We start from the raw sequence: 25,365 nt of genomic DNA, 5'->3' as shown, positions 1-25,365 counted from the left end.
TGTTATGGTAATTTTCTCCATTGATGTGTAAAGTTAACTCCAGTACTGGAAAGATCTTAATGTTATAGTCAGTTTTAGCTTAGTTTTGTTTCACACATGCAGAACTAATGAATTCCGTGCTTCCATTAAGCAAATGGATGTAGGGACATAACACAGATACAGTAGCTACCCTTGGGCCAAAACTGCTAGATGCTTAACTATCTTAGTTGCTTAGCCTTCCTATCCATACAGTCTCCATTTGTGAACCTGCACTGTACAAGGCCAAAAAGGAACAACTTATAAGAAGAATCTTGAAGGGAACCCATTTTTTTCACTCTTTTGGAGATAACTGTGCACTGCAACAACTGTGACAGTTGCACATGGACTGCAACTGTCCACCACACACAAACAGATAGAATTTATTTTATTTGTACATGTAACAGATAAAAAGAGTAAAAAAAATATAAAAAACTGGTATCCACTAGTTATTGAAATGATTGTGGTTAGGCATTTGGAACATCTAGTACACATTAAGTTACAGTAAGAGCTAGAAATGGAAATTTGTTAAAAGGTTTTCTTGTGTTTGCTTATTTTTTTTTTCTTACTCCAAACTGTCTTCCTATATTTGCTCACACAGCTGAAACGCAACATAACTGCTCTCTAATAGCAAACCTATTACACAATCACACACTTCATTATTCAAAATTAATACTTCTGCTTATTGCAGCCTGCATTTATGTAGAAATGTAGAATATATGGTGTCCACTAAAGCAGCTAGGGATTTTCCTTCATTTACTATAATATGTAGATGTTATAATTTACCAATTTGCAACGGGAAAATAAGATTGGGAAGGTATCAAATGGTTATTTTAAGAAGTTGTATAATAAACAAATTAATTTAAAAGAACTGGGGCAGCAATACACATTAAAAAAAAAAAGTCACTGACATAAATGGCATGTTCAGATTGGGACTTTGCATAATCTTAAAAAAATACATTTCTCCAGATGGCATTGAGAGGTCTCACCAGGAAAGCATAATGTGATTCTTGACATGGCTTATGTGCTACATAAAAACAGAAATTGCACAGAGAATGAATAGCAGCTTGTTAGTTTTAGATGCATCATTTTTTTCACTATATATCTGGTGAAATATTTATGGCTCCTATGTTGTTGGGTTGTTTTTTTTTTGTTTTTTTTTTGTTTGTTTGTTTGTTTTGTTTTTTAACTGCCATTCAAGTAGTTTTAGCTTGTGAATACCACATCCCTTAGCCTGTTTTTTTATCAGTCCAAATGAACACATTTCCTCACCGTTCACCCGTCTTGAGTCTCTGACCATTCTAGCAGTTACCTAACAGGTCCCTCTATTTTCTCAGTATCCCTCAGTATGTGATGGAGAAGGACACGTCAGAACTCAGTACATTATTTCACACATGGCCTCAGCACTGCTGCATACAAGGCAATGACAGATTCATTTGATCTGCCGGACACAGTCATAGTATACTCAGCCTTCCAATTAATCTGCAGCAATCTGTAATCTGCACCAGTTTTTCATACTGCTCAGCTTGCTGGTTACAAACCAGTATTGATGCTTAGACTTTATCATCCCTGGCACAGAATATTACCCCTGCCCTTAATGAACTCCATGAACATCAGATTAAGGCCCAGGAATGGGCCATTGAACAATCCAGTGGTTTTCAAAGATGACAAGTTACAGAGATACGTTGTTAACTGAAATGTCAATTTATAATGGGGACAGCACATGCGTTATGCATGCTATGAAGTTTGGGAAAATTCCGAATCAAATGCTGTGAAAAGTCATACAAGAAGTATTACATCTTTCATTAATATTTTAACTAGAATAAATACTAGGAAGTGGGTGAGCCAATGGGAGCTTTGCTTTTAATTTCTATAGCTGTCATTGTAGAGAATTTTATTGGTCAAAACACTGGACCTGACAAGTGACACCTGTCAAATGTCATGAAAACGCATGAGTAACTTTAAATCAATAGTATTTCATAGTCAAAAATATACAAAAACAGAACGTCTCAGAGCTTTGAAGAACTCTGAATATGATCTTTGCCAATTTAGTTTCTACTTAAAGCAGAAATGGATCTGTACTGCTCAGATCAACATTAAGATGTACAAGATCTAACCTTTTCTGATAAAATGCAACCTTTTATTAATATATTAATGGTGGCTGGAATTGAAGATGCCTTATGAATGTGATGTAACAGCTTCTATTTTTGTGTAAGATTTATTACTTCCTGAATTTCAGGTAACCAAAGCACTGTAGGATCCAGCACTGTTTTCCCCGGCCATTATATCACTCTGACTGTGATGTCTGGGCTGGCACAGGCTGCGTTATCCTCACTGCTGTGGAGACACTCATCAGCAGTGCTTTGTCCTATAAGACTCAGCAGGGATATTGAGCTGTGGAGGGAAATAAAATTGATTCTAGAGGCAGAAAATTGCACAGGATAGCAAGGATTTCAGCATTTTTCTAGGAAGGAAAGTTTGCTTTTTTCTTGATTGGAGTTCTTATTTTTGTGGCATTGGAGGACCTTTGGCTGACAATTATAAGACCCAACACTGCACCTTAGTAAAGGGTACCTCTCCACCTCTACTATGATTTTTAATGCTGTTCAACTTAGACTTGATCTATAAAAATGATCTGATTTCACGTAATGTAGAAACTAAAGCTGACTTAGAATCTCTCCATGAGTATGTGAAAATGTGTATCTATGATGAGCATTGATTATACAATGCTAGAGAATGGCCTACTGGCCCATATTTCACCTACATGAACTGCTCTTGCAGTTTGGAGGAACATACAATAAATTGTAGTAAGAATAAGCAAACATCCAAATTAATAAATAAAAGACTTCACTGGCACAAGTTGCTACTATGTGAAACTTTAGCACATGCCTCTTATTTTGCATTGCTAATGCCTTCCATTTATAATCCAACTTTAAAAATCTAAGTTATGTGACTATAGCTATTAACTGACAATGGTCTCCTAAATGTCAGTCAGGAGGAAAATGTCTATTCTGTTTGTTTCTGACTTTCTGGATAGCTCTCTGATATTCAGCTTTGATCATTTTCCATTTCACAGACTGGGTTTACTTTAACTCAAAGTGCCAAGCAGTAATTCAGGTCTTAACTAGATTTGTGGTGGTGAGACAGAGGGTAATATAAAAAGGCAGAACTTATTGGCATGATTCATCATACTAGTTTATTGCACACTCAAGCCTACTGGGCAGGAAATGTTATTAAATTGGAAGATGTATCAGATTCTTCTGAATTTGGCATGATGAGCACCTTAAATCTTCAGAAGGGCTGATGTGTTCAACTTACGTTTTGTCAGCCTTCCTGTCTGACTGCAAGAATGCAGGTTGTGGTTCAGTTAATGCTCTGCTAAGGGTAACAGCTGGTATTATGCTCACACTCCTACCACAGTATGCTTTAAGGGCTAATGTGTAGGAGGCATATAATCATGATAACAATTATACCTACCTGTCATTCAGGGAGTTTGGCCATAACCATATGTACTTGGTTACTGCATGTCAAACACTGTTAGAATAAGTGCTGGTCTTCATTAGAGAAGCACAGAATATGTGTTTGTTTCTGAGTAGGTAGATCAGTTCTAGTAACTAGTCATAATGAAACACAAAACGTGATTTGCATAGCAAACTAATATCTGAAAACAGTGGAGTTACTAAAGGGAAAAGAGAGATATCTTACTGAAAGTTCAGTGAAAGACGATGGAAGAATTAAGTACACACTTTCTTTGTGAAATAAAATGTCTTGTGGAATAAACTGTCTTTGTGTTAGGACCATAAATAAAATACAAGAAGCTCTGACAGGGAAATCCCTGGTGCACTTCCACAGAAATCCAGGTAGTTTCTGCTTTATCTGTGGCTCAGCTGTTCAACTTCAGTTTTACCGTGGACTCGAGTCCTGAAAAGTGATAAGGATTTCACAGTCTGAGTTGGTTGAGAACTGTCACTTCTGTTGCAATGGATGTTCAGAGACAGAAATTAAGTTGCATTCCAAGAGGATAAGCCACAAGCACATTCATGTTTAATAAGTGCAATAAGTGACTGGCAAAGAAATTATATTTGTAAAAACACATAGTATAATTTTGTCAGTAAATTTAATTGTGTAAGCAAATCCATAGAACTAGCCTTCAACTTAATGAGAAAGTTGGATGGGAAAGTTTTGAAAACGAGTTTACTCACAACTTTTAAATAATGAAATATTTATATTTAAGCAGTCTGTGTTACAGACACAGCTTATTTCTGATTTTCTCTTTAAATTTTATAGGATATTCTTCCCACTTTACATGAGCCCCCTGAGTAGACCTTGGTTTCAAACCTTTTAGTTTACTGGCTGCTCATACTGATTGTAGAAAATATTTGTAAACAATCTTCTGATATTCATTTCAGTAAAACCCCATAAGAAGAAGTCTACAATTACTGTGTGTGTCTACTCTTACAAAGATTTTCAGATGTCTGTTTCTATTGCTTTGTGTTCTCAACTCTCATAAGAAAATACAGTCACCAATATATGCACACAATACTTGCATTTTCTGACAATGTGTATTTATTTGTATCCAGAAATACAAATATTGGGATCAAAATACGAATATAAATAGTATTCTAGACGCACAGCCCTACTCCTTAACACAAAGAAAAGTGGAATGGATGTGATAGGGCAAAGTCATTGAGAACTTGATATGAAGCACACAGGTGTTTGAGTTTTCTGGTTGAGTCAGTCTGAGGGATCAACTGGGATGGCTGTCTAACTTATAATGACAAACTGGTACTAGTGCTACCTGTATTATTCAAGGCACATTGGGCACAGAATCGTACTTTCATTTCACTATGACATCACAAGCTGCACTGCTAGCAAAGAAATCACACACCCCTAAGAAAAACTTAGGTAGGAAGATTAGAAATCTAAAATTTTATTTTTGTTCTGTAAGAAAGTTCAATTTGGCACATAGTTGGTAGAGTTTATGTGATTCGTAAAATTGAACTCACCTGAAAATGAAAAATATCCATATGTAGTCAAGTGGGAAAAAATGTTTTGAAGAATAATTGAGAGTTCAAAGTTGGACTGAATGAAGTGGTTGGTGATTACCTGTGATAGCAGCAGACTGGATTCATTCCTTCCAGTCTTGTGTTTCTACTTAGACAACCATGTTGGCTGCACATAAGCATGGATAACAATAGAATCACAGGACTCTTTAAAAACTGCAGAAAAGAGTATGGGGGACTGATACTGCAATCCCTCTGCACAAAATTTGCACTCTTGTTCAGAGGAATGTTGCTTTGTGAAGAGTTATTGTTCCCTTTGAAGCACTCTGACAGTGTCCTACTTCCCTAGTCTGCCTATGTAACTCTACTGCATGCAACTATTTTATCAGTTTTCCACGAATTTCACAGGAGCTCACATTCTGAAGATTCCATATGGTCTGTCCATATGGAATGGAAGGATCACTCTAGCATGCTCTTTCACATTCCTTTGTCAGCAATACTTTTCACATATGTTGTCAATATGAGCCTTTTTATCCATTTAAAATTTAGAAATTTTGGCCTCTCATTTTAAGTACATATGTTAAAAATCTGCTCTCCCTAAGCTTTTATACCAATCAGTGGGTTGTCAATCCATCCAGAACATGATTCAAAGCTTTTCTTGTTTGCTTCAAAGAATATTTTAACTTAAAGCCTTCTTCTGGTCAAGTAGCTTGATTGATGAGGAATTTTTTTACTTAGGCCTAGAAGCACTCTCTTTTATATTATCAATAACAAGCAGTGACCAGACTTACTCTGGGTATTTTATCCTTTTGCATTGTGTCAGTACAGCTTCATCCCTCCCAAGCAGTACCATAAGCTGCAAGGAGGTAAAGCAACATTAATAGAATATTAAGTGCCATTAGGGGAGTCCATGAGTTCCCCTATAAGAAGATCTACAGGCTGGTTTAGGCCTCCAAGTAAAGTTAAGTGTTTTGATGACACCAAGGAAGCTGTTGTGGCTCATCTGGCTAGTGCTTTCGTTACTTGGATAAAAGAATATCTGGGAAATAGGTGACTGTGTCGCTGCCTGGTTTGCCTGTCGCAGTCTTTGAGAAAAACTGTTCCAGATGTATGGATAAACATAAGCACAGCTCTTTTGCTGTCTTACTTTGTCCTTCAAGCAGCAAATGACTAGAAGATCAGAATACTTGCCTTGACAGAAAGTAGAGTATTCTCATGTGTCCAACTCTGAAGCACAGAGTTGGATGAATGTTATTGTCTAATTTCACATATATTCTGTGAAAACCCTTGAGGACTCCAGATGCATTCAGACACCGACTTAAGGACTCACAACAACAAAAAAGAAAAAAAATAAAGAAAGTAAAGTTTGTTGAAAGGAATGTATGATCACAGAACTTGAATATCGATCTTGAGGAGTGTGAACAAACACTAGCCAAGCGCTGCAAGTCAGTCACAATCCAAAGCCATTTAAAGGGACAGCTGCTAGGTAAATTGGATTGATTAGAACAATGTTTATCCCTTATTTAGGTCTTAGTCTTAGACTGTATTAAAGAGAAGCATGTTTCTTTCAGTACACCAACACAGGTATAGAGTACAAAAATTCACTATTAAATTTGTCAAAGTCAAGTGGAGACTTTTTTTTTTCTGCTAAAGCATCATTTTGTTTTAGATAATTAAAAAAAAAAAAAACATAAAAACATTGCTTTGTTTTTAGTATCTAAAGCAGTTGCCAATAAGTAGAATCTCTGTTTGCTCTCTAGAAAAACAAACAAACAAACATGACTCCCAAGAGAAAAGGCAAAAGTATTAAGGTCACTGAGTTTTGAAGGAAGGCCTTTATTTTTGTCTTATGTACTAGAACCCCTGAAGAAGACTAATAGGCTAAAAATCTTACAGATATAGAAATATGCCATAAGACTGATGGCACTATGCTTTTTCATTTGAAAGTAAAAGTTTCAAACCCCCCCCCTCCCCAAAGAATAAGATAGAAATCAGAATGCTTCTGCAGTGATGTGATAGATTCTGTTGGTGAATCAGTGTCTCTATTTCCCATTGCTTTCAGCAGACCGTGTATGAAAACAAATGACAAAGGCTCTATTCAGATTGTTTTCTTTTGTGTTCCTTTGTGTTTTCTCTTGTGGTGAGCCACCACAGCAATGTGTTAAGTCATTAATGAAGGAGCATCATAGGGACGACCACTGTGCATGAATCAATGTTTCACTCTGCTGGCTCCTCCTCAAATACCTTCTAGAAATCCACAGTAAATATTTTATAGAAGTTGATAATCAATGCTTTGCGAGAACACTCTGTTCTTTGTGCCCTGCTCTGAGTAATTAGATGAGAATGCTGTTAGCGGCACTACTACTAGCAGTGAAGAAAAATAAGAGTTAGACATTAAAAGAAAACAAAAGAGGATGAGAAAGTGTTGGCATTAGTCATATTTTTACAGTGTTGTCCTTGAAATTTACTAAATTTATCAGAATAAAATTCTAAATTAGTACAATATCGGTCTTCTGGGAAGTGGTAATTGAACTAGCAATTAGATGTTAATTGGAGAGCTGGAGTAGGATAGTATCACCAAGTACAGTTATATGTTCTGTCCTAATAAAGAAGAGTGACCATCCAACCAGTGTTGTAGACCATGGCTATAGCTTCTTAAAAACACTTCAGTTTGATGATTGTTTTTCTTCAGCAGCATTAAATCTAGAAATGCATAATAATTATTTCATTAATTGGTAGAAAAGTACTGAAGTTTACAAAGAGAAGGTTAGCACTAGAATCGTGCTGAGTCTCACAGCTATTGACAAATATCACTACATTTGCATAGCAGTAGCTGGAGGAAGGTTTGTGTCTTAGGCAGCTGGTTCTCTCCTCACATCTTCCATGCCCTCCGTTATTGGTACACAAGGATACCCAAAAGCAAAGTATGGAGATGCCTGAAACAATAGTTTGCAGCTTCTGGACTCAATAGCAAAGGAATTTAGCCAATTTTGATCTTGTTGATGGTGAAGAAGTGGAGAGAAGGAGAGGGAGAGAGGAAGGAAGGAAGAATTGAAAATGAACAAATAAAGAAAAGAAACAAAGAAAGAATAAAAGAGAAAAAAAAGAGAGAAAAAAAAAACCACCAACATCCTCACATTTAGCCAGGGAATACCTCTCCAGTGGATGCTTTGGTTTTTGCCTGTTTTAGATAGTCATCTAGAAAGTGACCAAGATGAGTTGAACATGAACCCTGAACTTATGCTCAGCACCTCTCAGGTGGATTGAAGCTGTTGAGTGAAGAATGAAGGATTCTGTTAAACTGCTGAATCCCAATGCAGTTTTCTTGCTACTTAGGAAGTAAGAAACCTACAGATTGCTTAAGAAATATAAAAAAAATATCAGCCAAATGCTTAGTGTGTAAGTTGATGGCATCTAGAACAATGGTCACACAACTTTATGATGGTCAGGTAGAACTTCACTAAGGTCACTGGCTCTCTTTCTGTTTCACAGGCCAGGGATAGTATATACTTCAAAACTGAGAAATGCTAAAGGCACTGATGTGAGAGGCACAAAGATTACACTGGAAGCAAAGAGAACAATATATCTTGAAAAAGCACTTGAGTAAGCAGCTATGATCATCAGACACAGATTGCCTTTTCTGTAGGGAGATCCAGAAAGAGCAGCCAGTGGGAAAAGCACTGTGAATTATGGACAGCCTCTATGAATTGCAGTGAGTGCTTTATTTTACAGTTTAGAAGGTAAAAGCAACTGTCTGGACCATGAAGCCAAAAAAATTATATTAAAACATTTACAATCTTAATTTCTCCCAGTAAGCAGTACAGCAACTACATTCTTTCCAGTGCCATCTTGCATTTGAAGAATGGGTGGAATTGGGTGTACAAAAAGGCAGTGAACATCCCTCCCTAGATCATGAAGGGATTGGGAAATGCGAGATGCAATAAATTCTTGCAGCAAGACGAGGCTTTAGGCTTTGAGTCACATTAGAATTAGAGCTGTAGAAGTGTTCAAGATAGTTATCTTAGATGTGTGGTAAGATGCTCCACTACCATAAATATAATCAGCTAAAGGCTCAATGTGTCACTACTGTTCTAATTGATGAATATGCAATCCATCAGGTGGATGATGTGGAGTTAGTTGGTGGCAGATGGTGTAAAGGACTGAATAAGAGGAGAGGGATAGATAACTGCACAGCAATGAAAAACAATCTCTTCCTTCTGTTTTTGCTTTGCTATTTGTCACTGTCTCTGTGGACATTCCTGGACTTTTGGATTCCTGCAGCTGTAGTTTTAATCATTTTTATTGACCCAACATACAAGTGAGTGTTGATGATGGAGGGAAGAAGCATCTGAAAGAGAACAAAAGGTTGATAAAGTGCTTAATGTGTTTAATCTACAGTGTAGTTCTTGATTAGAAAGTTACGCTAAAATTGTATACAGTACTTCAGTTCCAGTAGTACTTGTGTACTGTAGTACTTGTATACTGGACAGAGATAGCATAAACTGGCTGCAAGTTGTTAGATGCTTATTCTTGTCAGAATGTCTGTAAAAGAAAGTGATTTCAGCATGATAGACATCCTGGCCAGAAGAAATGATAAAACTGAGTTAAGCAGAACACTAATTTTATACACTCTCAATTACCTTGAAAATGCAGCTTTTAATGCAGGAAATGAATGTCCATCAACTTTTGATTGAAGGAAGAGAAATAAGAAGATTGATTTTACTTCTACTCACCTTCCTGGGAAAAGTGGGTTTTCACCCAGTAAGACAAGATTAAAAAACCCTCACAATCTTTTCTGTAACTTGGAAAGAATGTAGGGTGGTTTTAGGTACTATCCAAACAAGTTTCCTTCGCCAATGTGGAAGTGTAAAAAGAACTAAATAACAAAAAAGAAGCATCTGAATAAATGCAAGTCTTGAATATGAAATCATCTGATAAGAAAACATTTGAAAAGGATAAAAGGTATTTTGTATATTTCCCATGGGACAGTGCACAGAAGCATTAATCTTTTTCAATCTGCAAAGGAAGCAAAAAAATATTTCGAGGTTAATGAGGGTATTCCTTACTATTACAGAAGGGCATGGCACACAGATGTATACAGATTACATTATCTAGATGTCTAGAATAATTGTCTTTTGAATGATGCAGAACCTAGAAAACTTATCTTTTCTCAGTGGCTGCCAAAGCACAAAGCAGTGAAGCAGAGAGAGTAAATCAAGCAAGAAGAAGTAAGCAGACATATGTATTCTGGAACCTGTCAGCTTATGTCCACCAATCTTTTTTTTTTTTTTTTTTTTTTTTTGGTACCTAAACACAGAGAAAAATATATTGCAAAGTAGAAGATGTCCTTTGCTGCCAGTGTAGCAGTGGAAATCAAAAGTGGTTGCAGATTCTTTCTTGGGTTGGAGTATGGAAAAGAGTGGAGTGAAAAGCTTCCAAGTTCCAAGTTATGAAAGCGGTCAGAGAGTGCAGGCAGTATAAATGGACTAAGTCTTACTCCTTCAAGTAAGGCTTTGACAGGACTGTGTGCTTTTAGCTGGTGTAGGCAGCTATGAGCAGAAGTACAAACAAAAATGAAGTACAAAAAAAGCACAAGTACAAAAACCACTTCTACACTTACTCCTGGGACAGTCACTCAGATATACAACTGCTAAATAAACCTCACTTTACCTATCCAAGACTTAATGGTAGAACCTACCTTCATGCAACTCATTCATCTAAACACTCCCACCAAAATGAAATGACTGTGGAGAGGTTTTGCAGGATCTGGCCCCCAAAGCATAACTGTTTCCAAACTCTTATTTAGGCTTGAGGTACTCCTGGTATTCTTGTAAATTACAGCCAAAGGTGGCTGTCATTGATTACATTGTAATTAAAGACCAGGATATTCAAATTCAATTTAATTTCCTCCTAGCACTACTGAAAATGGAACTCTGCTTCAATGAAAGCCACACTTACAATGCAGGACACAGAGGTTTGCAGGATAATAGGTTCACAGAGTAATTTGCTACTGACAGTTATCAAAAGCATCAAGATGTATTTTGAAATCAGGTCATCAGAGGTTTTGTAAAGAGTAAGGTTTTGATATTGCCCACAAACATTTCTTCTCTTTGCTTCTTTTACTTTCAGTCTTTGGACAAGTGGTTTCCTTCCCCCATCTAAATGTATCCCTGGTTTCTTATATTTTGGACAAGTGAAAAACAGAAGATAAACTGCATTTATATTTCTTATCAGTGATTTTTCTCCACTAAAATTCACTGGAAACATAGGGAAACAGCACTGACATGCAGTGATGTTCCAAAGAACATGACAGCATTTCTGTTTTCCTTTCAAGTATAAAAGGAACTGCTTTTCAATCGAATCTACTTCTTTTCTTTCTTTTCTTTTGAGGTGAGAAAAAAAATAATAAAGTCTTTCAGAAGAGAAAAAAATACAATGTAGTTTTTAGGTATGGTTTATCATTAACAATTTGTAACTATTTGCTATTCAAGGTCCTTTTTACTGATTTTTGAATATTTTCTTTGCTTAAATACAATTATTGAGACAGTCTGTAAAAGAAGCAATTCAGTTTGACAACAAAACCCAAATTGTTTGTAAAAAATGTGTATTTTAAGAATTTAATGGTTAAAAGTTTGAAAAACACAAAATAAGTTTCTAGACTAAAATATAGTTGGTAGTTCAGGAAAAATCCTTTCAACCTTTGCTACATGTGGCAACTACTCCACCTTTAATCCAAGGGTAACAGTTTAATTTTCAAAAATGTATTCAATCTTCAGGTCAGATCTGGGGAACGTAGATAAGGTCTGCAACATTTAACTTTATGGAAGAAATAAAAATGTCCTTTGGCAACATTTTTTTTTTTTTTTTTAATTTTGTAAAATAACATTGAGAGAAAAAAATAAGAATGCATAAAAATGAGGGCACTTTTCAGTACACTTCAATCTGAAGAAAGTCACATATTACGAGTGCTATTATAGTGATTTTTACTAATGGCCTGTGATCTGCTACAATGACACAAGGATCTTGTTTTGCTTCAAGTAGAAGTACTTTAGAAATCAATGACCATCCTGTGTTTAACCACTCATAAAAAAGACAGTTAAAATCTTGAAAAACTGTAGAAGTTATGCCTACAGCTGCCTGTGTGCAGAGATAGGCAAGTCATTTATTTTTATCAAAATATTAGTGTTATTTCTACCCCAAATTAAAACAAATACATGTAGGTAAGCATCAAATTCCATGATTCCCAGACCTGTGCAGAAAGTAACTTCTCTATTTTGATCTCGAGACATAGATTACCGTCTTTTGATGGTTTCTCTATAGCAAGGAGATCATCAAGAAAATATTTCCCCGAACCTATGGGACATAGCTCAAGTAAGTTTAAATACAAATGAGTAGTTTCATGGGCTTTAGCTTATTTGCTAATGCGAGTGTGTTGTGTCTTGCTCTGAGCCTCAGGGATATGGCAGCATTTTGAAGAAACTATGGGAATGAAGAACAAAATGACATACTTAACCTTTGACTGAACTGTGTATAGCTTCTATGTCAAGGGAGAATAGTAAGAATTCTAATATACAATAATTATTCATAAACATCGCTTACACTACAAATTCAGCTGAATTTTTAGGAATCTTTCCCTTAAAATGAATAGCAGTAAGGAGATAATTCTTCCATGTTTTTCTTTTTAGGCAATTAAAATTCTTCATCACGCTCTGTGACGGTGAAGGTTAATGTGGCCTTTATAATTTGAGATGAAACTGACCATGTCCTTCACTTTTGCTGCACTTTCACCATCTCTCCTCAGTGTGAAAACACAGCAGTCTTCACCACTACAGGCAACTTTTAAAGATAGAGGTATCCAACCCAGTAGACCAGGTTAAAGAGCAGGAAGGATGTAGGAAAAAAGACCCTAGAGTAAGAGTCCAATTCTAAGATGTCTATGTGAATCCGTCCTCTCCTCCATGAGCCTGATTTACATTCTTCATAACAACAGAAAAAACTCTGGCAGTCTTTCCCATCCAGACATTCATAGACACATGCCTCTTCAAATTCTTGCCAATACATGGCATTGTTCAATGTGATGACTGTAGTTGGTGGTCTCATATCAAGTACAGAATAATTCTGAGGAGAGAAAAAGAAACAAACAATGTAATGAACTCTTACGGATGATGCACAATTAATAATCATATGAGAAGTCACATGAGACATGAAATCTGAGCTGGGAGTAAGAGGTCAATACCACAGGAATTCTAGATTCAGGGACCAGCTTTCTTTCCATCAAAGGATGTCTTATCAGATGAATTTCCAGAAAGGTGGTGGAGTGCTAAGTTAAATAAGCTGCATTCACTACCTCTTAAACTTACCATACAAACAGATACAATTTTGCACCAAATAGACATGATTGAAGTACAGGATTTTAAAACACTGTTTGACATCTGTCTGAACACGAGCCAGCAGTGTGCCCAGGTGGCCAACAAGGCCAACAGCATTCTGGCCTGCAGCACAAATAGTCTGGTCAGCAGGATGTTCCTCTTTACTCAGCCCTGGTGAGACTGGATCCTGATATTGTATTTAGCTTTGAATTCCTAATTACCAGAAAGATATTAAGCTGCTCAAACACATACAGAGAAAAGCAGCAAAGCTGCTAACGAGACTGAATAAAAAAAACAAACACATGAGGAGTGGCTGAGAGAACTAAAGTTGTTAAGTCTGGCAAAGAGAAGGCTGAAGGGGAACTGCATCAGTCTCAACATGTACCTCAGCTGAGGTTGCAGTGAGGTGGTGTTAGTCTCTTTTCTCAGGTGACAAAACATAAAGAAATGGCCTCAAGTTATACAGATGAGCTTTCAGTTGGATATCAGGAAAAAGAATTTATTCACAGAAAGGGTGGGTCAGACATTGGAACTGGCTGCCAAGGGAAGTGGTGGTACCTCTGTTAATTATGTTCTAAGAGATGTGTGCATGTGGCAGTTAGGGATATGGTTCAGTGTTGGATTTGATGGTGTTAGGTTGATGGTTGGATCTGATGATCTTAAGGATTTTTTCCAACCTAAATGATTCTATGATTCTATGCTCTTCTTGGTGTCCACCAGGACTCCAAGGTCCTTTTCTGCAAAGTTACTTTCTAACTGAGTGGACCCCACAGTGTACTAATGCCTGGAGTTGTTCTTCCCTGGGAGTTTGTGCTTCTCCTTGTTGAATTTCACAAGCCTTTTTCTCCAGCTTGCTGAGATGGGGCTGGGAGGAGAGCAGTACAACAGACACCATCTCAGTACCACCTGAGAGATATGCCAAGATAAGGCACTTCTCAGGTGCCTTGTGCAAAACATTTCAGATGCAGTGATGAAACAAGCTTAATAAAATTATTTCATATATAGCATATGCATGTTCTCCATGAGGAAAAAAATGAGGGGTGGGATTACCTGAACATAGATTGACTAAGATTACTGAAATTTAACCTTTTAAGTTGCATCACTTCAAGGTTGACAAAAACTCAAGGTATCCTGGGAGTAATTGACTTACGTTGTTCAGCTTCCGCAGCATTTTACATGCAAATTTGTGGCACTTTTAGAGTAAGCCCCACTTCAATATTAGGAAATGTTCTCATGTCTTAACATTAGGAAGGGTGGGTAAAAAACTTAAAAATCTGCAGGTAAACTTCCAAGCAGATGAGACTGACTACCAACCTTAATATTTTAATTGCATTTCTTTTTTCTTCTTCAATTGCAAAAAAGGAAATTGCCACTAACCATTCATTGTGCCTTATTGACCAAAGCTTTCAGAAAATTCTTTCCAAGGAATGACAGCAGTAGTAAGTGTATAAATGCAAATCCATTCATAAGGTTATTCACTGTCAATATGCAGACTTTTAGTGCTATTAGCTCTTTAAATGGAACAGAAAACCTTTTAAAAAACTTATTTTAAATTAAGTTTATAAATTGTGAAAGGTAAACTAGCAACGTGGAGCTAGGAATTGTAAACAATACACTTTAGCATATAAAAATCAAGAAATATGAAAGAGGTAGTTAAGTTCAATCCTTCTTTGCATTTGCATTGGATATCTGGAAGTGGACCATTCATCTAGCTGCTACACTGACCTTCTGTATCCTTTATATATATGTATATTACAGTATGTATTACAGTTTTAGATTTCAACTGGTTGCTCAACTTAAACTTTATTGCAGCTGAACTTAACCAAACAGTTATCTGGAAATTTGAGGAATATAATTAATTCTATTTTTAGATATGTTTCTAATACATTCCTAATTACGTTAAACTCTTAAACCCAAAATATTTGAAAATCCATCTGAAAGTTTGTGAAAGATTTTACAGATGTACACAAATTATTTTCTACAAAACTCATTAACTAAAACTCCACATACATTTTTGTTGTACTTGTTCTTAATAATTTTTACTAAAATGTAATGTAGAAGTGCAGCATTACGTTCAGCAGAAGAACAGAATTTTTGGCTAAGAATAGCACAAAATATTTACATTTGACCCTTCTCTCTCCCAAATCACTTGATAAGTCTTTACAGAAAGAGGCAGGTATGTTCCTCTACCACAGTCAAAAACAAACTGACCTTTTAACAACAAAGCAAAAACAGTATTTATAGTGAAGTCAGGGTGAAGTATAACACAGCATTATGGCTTTCTCAGGAATTATTGCAAATAAATGTCAACCATACATTCGAGCCGCCATTGCTGTCACAGGACTAAACAGGATACTTACCATCACATGACCAAAACTGACATCAGGTAGCTTAAATAAAGATAAGAAAAGAACTATTCAGAGGAAAATATAAGTATTGCTTCATATGTACCTAATACTAAATATTATTTCTTAAAACAAATCTTTAAATGCATTTCTCCCTAAAACTCTTCATACTGAACCTTCAAATTATTTTATGTAATATTCTGCACACTTTGAAACTTCATGGAATCTGGAGAATGTGCACCCTGTTTCCATCCACTTTAAGAATTTATTCAACCTTTTTTATTTTTATTTTTAATTTAGTAAACAATAGGTAAGGATTTCCTCACAAGTTAACTTATATACTATCAATGTTGCATGTCTTCCCTCATCTTCTTTTTTGTCTGGAAATACATCTTGCCCACAAGGATACTAAAGACTCTTTCATCCAATTTCTCTATAGGATAGCAATTTTAGTTTGATCATTAGCAAGTTCACTTTGATTGTCCCATAAATTTCTTTTGGTAACACTCTTCTGCCTTTCCCATGTAATGCATTTTTACAAATAGCTATTAGAGCTTTAATGGAGTTTTCATTAACCAAGTTTATTGGTTTTCACGTTTTCTCTAATTCCGTATTATTTTAATCTTTTCCTCTGTTATTTCTTCATTGAATCACTTTCTATAGCTTGTTTCAACCCACTTCTACTTCCTGACCGATTGTTCCCAGTATTTACCTTTCTTTCTTTAGTTCCTCCTTCATAGTTTTCTTATTTGACTTTGTATTGCTGTTTTAAATAAGTGTATGTAAAGAGCTGGTGTATTGTTATTGCAACGGTCTTTTTGTCTAAAAATACATCTTTTTTCAAAGACTTTGCAAGTGCCCTCCTTTGTTCTTGTATGTAGGAACATTTGAACACAGGGCTAAAAATAAGTGCTGGTGCCCAATATGAAAAACAAAATCCCATTTTTAAAATTCATAAATATTCCTAGACCTGTTAAGACACAAGGTAGCAGATGCATTTGATTATACACTGATGTACATATGATTTCATAATGAGCTGTGATACCTGTTTCAGTGAAGCCCTTTATGACTACTAGAAGAGTAATGAGGGGGAAAAGGACACATGGGCAGAGTTGCTGCTTCATGGTCAGTAGGTTCCTTCTGTTAAGAACAGAACTCCAGGTAATTACTTTCCACCAGCTTTCAGGGTAAATAATACCTTGAAGTGGGAAAAGGCTAGGAGGAGTGGAGTGTAATGAGATTACAGGATGTTACTGAATGATTCTCAAACCTCTGAGCAACAGTATTGAAAAGAAAACACTCCTGTCTTACCGACTTTTTCTTCTTAGTACAGTTTGGTTTCCTGCAACTGGAGTAGTAGTTGAGTGTTGCGTACTCCATCAGAGCAGCAAATACAAATAGAAAGCATACAGTCACAAACAAATCCATAGCGGTGACATAGGAGACACGGGGTAATGATTTTCTTGCAATGGTGCTCAAAGTTGTCATGGTCAATACTGTAGTAATCCCTAAAGAGAAAAACTGGATTTACTTTTATGTAATATAATTTCTGCAGGCTTAAAAGAATCTTTGGAAAACTCTACACACAACAGAATACCAAAGCATACGCAAATTTTCAGAAGAAGGTCATTAGTTTTGTCTGGCAGTATAAAAATAATGAAAAACAACTGTAGAGGGAGAAGTATTTAGTAAACAAAACTTTCCTCAGTTGTTCATATTTGTCTTTGCAACACAGAAGTTCCCATGCCCCTCAGTATACTTTTCCTCATCTCCTTATATTTTTTTAAGAAAAGTAAAAGAAAGCCCAACAGAAACCCAGAACCATTAGTACAAAGAAACAAAGCAAAATCCCTAGAAAACATAAATGAAAACATGCTGTTGTTTGTTTTTTTTTCATAGCAATACTCCTCTCATGAAAAATCTTGTGCTCAAAATAAAAAAAAAAAAAACCCAAAAAAATAAAAGAGAGAGAGAGAAAAAAGAAAATAAAATAACTTTTGTTGCAAATTATGAATTTTGAAAATACATTTTCACAATCCTGCTTCCTTGGGAGTGCTCCACTGCTGTTTTCTTTCTGGGTAAGGGAAAACAGATTCTCATACAAGCTTCAGATGCAACCTTAATGGAAATAGCTTTTTCAATTTGTACAAAGCATCACAGCTTAGATTGATATAGTAATAATGAATATAATCGGGATTACTTAGAGTGAAATATCCTGAAACAATAAAACCAGTATTAGAATGAAGTCTATGGGGTGTCAGTTATTTGGCTGTTAGGTAATTCACATCACTTGTGTTAATTCCTCAGCAGAAGATGGCTTCTCATTCCTATTTTGGACTGATGTTTTTAATCATTCATTATGAACCACAAGTCTTCATATAGGAAAAACTAAAACTCCTCAATGATTTGGAAGGAAAAATAAAGCACTCACTCAAGTAATTCCCAAAAGAGAGCCTGCTCTAAAAACATAACTGTAAGGTAATCTTTCTTTTTATCGTTAAAGTGGTATTTTGCAATGGTACATAGTGTTTGAAATGGCAGGGGATAATTTAAATTACGCCTTATAGTAAAATTACTTTCCACAAATGGAACGGCGGAGAGCAAAAAGTATCAGTGGATTACTTGTGACTACTTTCTCTTTGCTAAAGTATGCCCACCTCTGATTTTCAGCACTTGAAACTACAGCAATTCACAAGAATAACCTGCCTCATTCAAACTATAAAAAAGTCTCTAGAAGAGCCAAAATGATGATTAATGCATGCGCCTGGATTTTCTCTTACAACAAATAATGAATAGAAACAGAAAAAAAAAAAAAAATTGCTGGAAAGAAGAAAAAAACAAATAACAACCCAATAATCAAGATCAAAGCAATGCTGGTAGAAAGTGGGAAATGTGGAAAATTTTCCTTCCACGGGAAACATCCTTATTCTGTGTATGTCATCTCAATATTTGCACTGTCTTGCACTGGAACCCAGAGCAGCCACTTTAGTTCATTCAAACTTTAAGCTAGCTGATTCATCCAATCGTATATATTCAACAACACAAATAGTACAAAAGAGTTATCCCAGTATGACTGAATGCTTTGCAGATTTTTTTCAGGTTTTGTGGTTTTCACTAATTTTCTACTGCTGCTAACATTAGTCTACATATGAATTGCAATTACATTTTTGAACCTCAGCATAGACATGCTTTTAGACTTTGTACATATCTTCAACATCTAAAAGGTACTACAAAAATATTTGTTTCTTCTCAATTGTATCACAGTGTAGGTGGCTGCCATGGTCCAGTAACACCTACAGACCCCTCAACAACAGCTCTGTAGCTAATGAACCTTTTAACAGCTCCAGACACAAACCCTATGCATTCATCAGACTGGTCAACTGCAAAGATTTCCAGTAGCAACATATGTTGCCTTGATTTCGTCCTTGTTAGGTATAAATACATTTTTCTTCCTGTATGAACATGTTTCAGATCTTGGGAGGAACTTTTTTTTTTTTTTAAAGAAACTGTTAGCATTCAACCTCAACTGTTTTGACAATGAATCATGTTTTGCTATCAAAATATAAAACCTTAGAGAACAGAAAGTTTGAGAATATCACAAACCATTACAATTTCCAGATTATATGTCACATTTCAAATTATGTCAAGGCCATGACACATGAATGCAATGTGCAGAGCTGGAAACATTCAAAGGTAGAACAATCAGATTGTTACTTCCATTATTTATATACAATATTTCCACAATATGACAACAATTATAGAAGAATCATTCTTCGTTTAAGCTGAGGATTAGACTTGGATTCCAGCTCAAAGAATGAGCTTTTAAAATAACAAAAATTCACTCTAGTGTATCAACTTTACCTGACACATTGACACAAGTTTTGAAATATTAAAATGAGTCCTATGAGGACACATGCAGAGAGCAAAGAGAAAGAAGTGTGCAAGATGATATTGTTTTACATTCCTATGCAATTGTAAGTCAGAATACGCCAATATGCACATAAGAATAAAATAAAAAAAACACCACTGCCGAATACAATATCTAGATTCCTTACCCTTAGTTCATTTTATCTATCATGGTAAGAAAACTCAGTTTGGTGTGTGGTTTTAAATGCAATAAACTTTGACAGATTAAATTGTTAAGTCTCTCGCCTAGGAGACATCAATACTGTGAAGTGAGCTTTGAATCTGTTATTGAAATTTGCAGCACTTTGGAACTATTTCAGCAGAAATCTAACATCAGCCAGGAACAGCTTTGAAGTAAGCTAGCTTCAAAAATTTCTGGTAGGCAGGTGTGAGAAGAAGCACATGCTTGTGCATAAATTCCACTTTTGTGACATTTATATTCTCCGAGATACCAAAGATAGAATGAATATTTGATAAATCAAAAAGGGTTTTCCAGTACATCAGTGTAGGTATACAAAATGCATGAGAACACTTTAACCTTTAGATCATTGGCATAAATAGTTATTTAACATAACAGTTGTCAGAAAGCTGCTTACTGTGCAGTGGCATGTCAAGTGAAGTAACAGTATTAGAAACTACTTGGTCAGGGAGGCTCAATTTTTTCTTATTTTCCCATAGGAAAAAGTATATTGGTTTACCCAAGTTTATAAATTTATAAATTTATCCAAGTTTATTGTTTATAAACTTCATTTCTTCACCTTTCTGGTCTGGCATCTGTTTTGAGCATTTGCTTTATCTTTCCATGGAATGAACTTAAGGCAAAATGACAAGGACAGCAATGTTCACTTTTTCTTAAACATCATCTCTAACTTCTTTTATACCAAAGCATCGCTGCCCTTGATACCTACTATGTTTTGTAAGCTTCCACCTGAAGTTGCTGTACAGTAACTGTCTCTTCATATTATACATTATAGCCATTTTTTAAGAAGCAGGGGGGAGCTCGGATGAAAGCTTTGGTTTAACTTAATTCCCTTCATCCTCAAGAAAAACAGCCCGCTATTTTTGAGATCATAACTTTTCTTCAGACACTTGCTGGCTCTTCTTGACTGTGAACATCGGGAGAAGATCATTTTGATTACCAGAGACAGGTAAATACAGCAGAAAGCTATTTTTTCCCCTCTGAATGGAGAAGAGAAGAGTATAGCTAGAGATCACAAAACACCAGTTCTCATCCAACAGCTGAATTCTATTTCCATTTTCCCACTGACTCTTCAGGTGTCCTGGAGTGAATCACACTAACACTCTTGGCCTCAGCCCCTCAAAGAGCGTGTTAAAAAGGGGCTGTGATGCCAAGTTTTTAGAAACCACTTAGATGCCTTTAGACAGTGCTGCTGAAAGCATTATTATGGTCCCATTTTTTCCCTCAGCAAAATACCCCTGACTGCATTTAGTTTTCCAGAACAAAAATTACTTATTACTTAGAGTTATTCAGAAAGGGGTAAAACCTGTCCTTCATATAACCCTGAGTAGTTGCCAATAGCTTAGAAAATTACTCATTAATTTCAGAGAGTGAAATGTTTCCCTGATGCTAGTCCTTCACATTAATGCAGTTATACTCAGGGCAGTTTTGGTGCACCGAGTATGCAATTCATTTCAACTAATTAGCAGGATAATTTCAGTGGTTTGCCTCTGGCTGTATTACTCAGATTTTACCATGTGCCACTCTCAAAATGTGGAATTGTGTTGCTCAGATAGATTTATAGCTTCTGTTATACAGGCAGACCTACCGTAAGTTGGGAACATTTGCATCTGGCATCCCAAGAGTCAAGAGGCCATTTGCAATTTGGGAGGAATGGGTCTCTGATCATGTACAAAAAGAGGTGACCCACATACGTATTATTTTCTAGTCACTTGACTTTATTTATAAGAAAGTTTTATTTTATTTTAATTTTCTATCAGAGTTTTTAAGAGTTAGCAATCACAGCCACTGGATACAGCCTTGGAATATCTCACTTTCAAGGTCTTACTTCAAATTCACAACCTTAATATAAAAATACGTTTTTTCTCTGAACTTCATGCTGGTAACAGGGGGGAGGCAAAGAGAGCCACACTGTTATGATCAGTATCCTACTTTTGATTCTAATTAATTTAAAACTGAGTTGTGTGGTGTGGAGAACTACTCTCAGAGACAGGGTATGAAGTCTGCCTCCATAAAATTAGTAATGCAAACTGTTGGACACCTTTTATCCCTTTTTACTTTTCTGGTAAAAATAAGCATTAAGGAAGATAAGTCAAACGGATGCTCTGCACACACATGGGGCTTTGTACTCCTAGTTGAAAACAACAGAGCACGGTCAATCTTTTCTTCTCCACTGAGCCATTCAATTTCAGAAGAAAGTTGTTCCACAGGAAAGTATGCTAACGGCCTATTCAATTTTCTGGCCACCAGAGGAAACAGAGCCAGGAATAGATAATCACGCAGGTGCTCTGTCCTCACTGTTAGTCTATCTTCACATTGCCTTGGAGGTAGAAGGGGTCACAGATTAGACTCTTAGGGTCTTCCGTATTGCCAGAGCACTCTGGCACTCAGAAAATGTTAGTTGGACACACAAGATGCTGCACGGCTACGTTTGTCAGTTTTACAAACTCCTGTAGCAAATCTTGCAGATTTCAATTTTGAGCTCACCTCATGCAAAAAGGGTTTTAATACAGAATTATCTGTAAAATATGAACTAGTGTTGTCTGCTTGTACTTGCCCTATTAAAGGTTCTTTTAGGTTTTCCTTACTATTGATCCTGCTACCATCCACTGAGCCGCTCTTGGCTTGAAAGATGTCCCTTGTCATTCACTAAGATTTAAAGCTGATACAACCTCTACCTAGAGAGATGTCTAAGGATTGAGAGTGGCATGGTTGGCATATAGGTTTTTTTGCTTAAATAGGCTAGTGAGGGACTCATTCTTAGAGAGTATTTTCGATACTATAATTCTTCTGTCATTCAGCAGAAGGTTAATGAACTATGGAAACATAGATGATTTAGAAAGATGGCTTTCATACCAGGTGTTAGTATACTTTGAACAGATGACAATATGCTTTTCGTGTAAGTTAAGGACTTAGAAAGTGGGATTAGAATTCTGGAAGAGTTCAAGTGACTTTGCAGCTAAAATCTCATTCAAAGTCAGTGGGCTTCAAAATCTCTTTAGCACCTCCTTTTTATTTTTCCCTTCAGATCCATCAGGGGGCATAAGCTGGAAACTAGAACACTCTTAAAACTGGTGGCTTCTCAGAATTATTAGTTCAGGAGAGGGACGGAGAGAAACAGGATAAGTCATTTTAAAGTAATATATAAAGGCAGCACCATTGAACAAGTTGTCCTCCTGAGATCAAGTACAGCACCTGTGTTTTGGTGTTTGGAAGAGAGCAGACAGAAATGAATTTGCACAAAAATTAACAACCATTTCTAGTAAATGCTTACTTATTTGGGTGGAATGGGATGAGAAATACTTGATCAGAAGTTTAGGAGAGTGAAAGTTCATGCAAATGGACTTTCCTATCATGTGGTTTGAATAAAGGTCTACTGTCTCACAGAAGGCCTTGAGAATCCCATGCCTGCCGTATTCATGCAGTCTCAGGGTAAACAGCCCACCTGTATCCTTTGTCCTAGCACTTCCTTGCAGCAGTGCCTCCACCTCAAACGAGGGGATTCAGTTGCTTTTACAAATGTTTTCTGTCCAAAAAATGTTTTCTGTTCAAAAAATCAAGTGAGTTGGTTTTCAATAATCTATTGTTTTGTGTTGGAATGATTTAGAGGGCACAGTTGGTTAAACAGAGATGTGAGAAGCTCCAGCAGGAGGAAGCAATGAATAGCTGAGAATGGTAACACCTACTTTTGAAAATAGATATGTAAAACATGACACACCTCCCCTTTTTCCTATACTGGTGTAAATTTTTCCTGACTGAATAAATTAGTGATCTGCAGTGCTGGCAACCTCAGTCTGAACCAAAATGTTTTTCCTTCAGTTCTGATGTACACCTATAAGGCTGCTGTCATATGGCCTTATGCCCTTGACACTTGCAAAAAGCTGCAGGTTTTCATATAGACATAAGAAAAAATGGTCAGAGTTTCTTGGTGTATCCTAAAGCACAGTGCCAAATAGCAAACAGTGGTCCTGACATAAATGACCTGCTGAAAAATCTTTTTCAGCACAAGCTATGAAAAATATCTACACACCTAGAATGGGGCTTAACTTCAAGCTCACAAACATAAAACATTTTGAATGAACTAATATTATTATATACCACAGTTTTTTAGTATACATACGACATCATATCCTGTAGGGAAAGAGTTTCAGAAGAAAAAGAAGCCAGCAGTGCAATTAATTTATTCTTTAAAAATGTCACTGAAATATCATAGTAAGAACAAGAGGAGAGCCATTAATTCTAGAATATTATGCAAAATATATGGCAGTGTCATTCCCAAGGGCCAGGGTAGTTTACTTTTAATTACCCTTTAAAAGGCAGAAAACAAAAGGCTTCATTGATAAATAGGCTTCATTGATAAATAGATAGGAATCTGCAAGACATGGTAGCATTAATATAAAGCATATATCTTGTGGTCCTTTTGAAAGGAAGCTGACATTTTCAAATGACAGTATAGAAACTACATGAAGAGAGCAGAGAAAGAAATTATTAACAACTTACCTAATGCTGTTCTTGCTGGTGTGGCATCTTTTTTAATCCAAAAGGACACCCAGGAAAGTACAACAGTTAATATACAGGGAATGTATGTTTGAATAGTGAAGTATCCCATTCTTCTACTTAAGTCGAAGTATATAGTCATGACTACATAATCACCTGCAATAATAGCAGAGAAAATAAATTGATATTGTGGTGAGATACAGGTAGTTCTTCATTGTACCATGTTTTTAAGCTCCATAAAATACAGCATGTGAAATGTTTCTCAATGTTTTGGGAGAATCTGAGCAATAATGTTCACATAAAGACAAGAATTGAAATAAACTTGTCCATTCTAATTTCCTATAGTCTAGGTCTCTGAAAATGTTGACCTATTTGAACAGGCAGAGGCTCTTGGGAATCCTTCATGATGAGTAATCTTTTGAAAGGCATCTTGGCTTTCCAGACTTGGTATTTCTGGATGGGTGAGTGGTCACAAACATGAATCTACATTCATGTTTGAATGAATCTTCATTCACTAGATGTAGAAGCAGCCCCCACAAAATCTCTCCTTCAGCAGACTGTGCTGTCCTTCTTGCAGATTTGAATGACTTCTGTTGCCTTTTCCTAACATGTGAATCAGGTGGTAGGGGTTTGTATGATAAAGTGTAGTATGCACACCAGTATGCCTTTATATAATAAGTTATTTATAGACACTAGAGCCTTGATGCTGGTGAAAGAGGTCAGAATACATACTTTTAAAGGTCACATCACTATAAATCAAGAGTCTGTTTTTATCAGAATTCCTCCATCTAAAAGAGTAATGGTCACTTGTGGTACTGTAAACTTCCAGAAGATGAGCCTGAACATAATGCTTATTATTCTGCAGGATACTAAAAATCATAAGATCAAGAGCTCAGTAAGAAGCCTGTTTTATCTCACATTATATGATTTTCTTCACACTATCTCTTCTGCTAATCTTCACAACTCCATAGGGGATAACAATCTGTCCCTCTCTCTCTACATAGTAGAGACCTTATCACCTCTATCCTCAG

The 25,365-nt window shown here is 36.2% G+C and overlaps 1 protein-coding gene across 1 annotated transcript in view; it reads right to left on the bottom strand.

Moving 5' to 3' along the window:
• Positions 1 to 12,857: 12,857 nt before the first annotated feature.
• Positions 12,858 to 25,365, bottom strand: part of GABRG3 (gamma-aminobutyric acid type A receptor subunit gamma3) — a gene marked incomplete at both ends in the record, with an annotated part of 295,475 nt that continues 282,967 nt past the window's right edge. Inside the window, 4 exons of the mRNA XM_079546921.1 lie at positions 12,858 to 13,136; positions 15,748 to 15,777; positions 17,044 to 17,240; positions 24,338 to 24,490. Coding sequence (XP_079403047.1) covers positions 12,858 to 13,136; positions 15,748 to 15,777; positions 17,044 to 17,240; positions 24,338 to 24,490 — 659 coding nt within the window. The remainder of the gene's footprint in view (positions 13,137 to 15,747; positions 15,778 to 17,043; positions 17,241 to 24,337; positions 24,491 to 25,365) is intronic.

This window comes from Tetrao urogallus (assembly GCF_951394365.1).
Source record: "Tetrao urogallus genome assembly, chromosome: 1".
Lineage (NCBI taxonomy): Eukaryota > Metazoa > Chordata > Aves > Galliformes > Phasianidae > Tetrao > Tetrao urogallus.
Note: the sequence above shows the minus strand (reverse complement) of the source record. Positions and strands in the feature narration are given on the sequence as shown.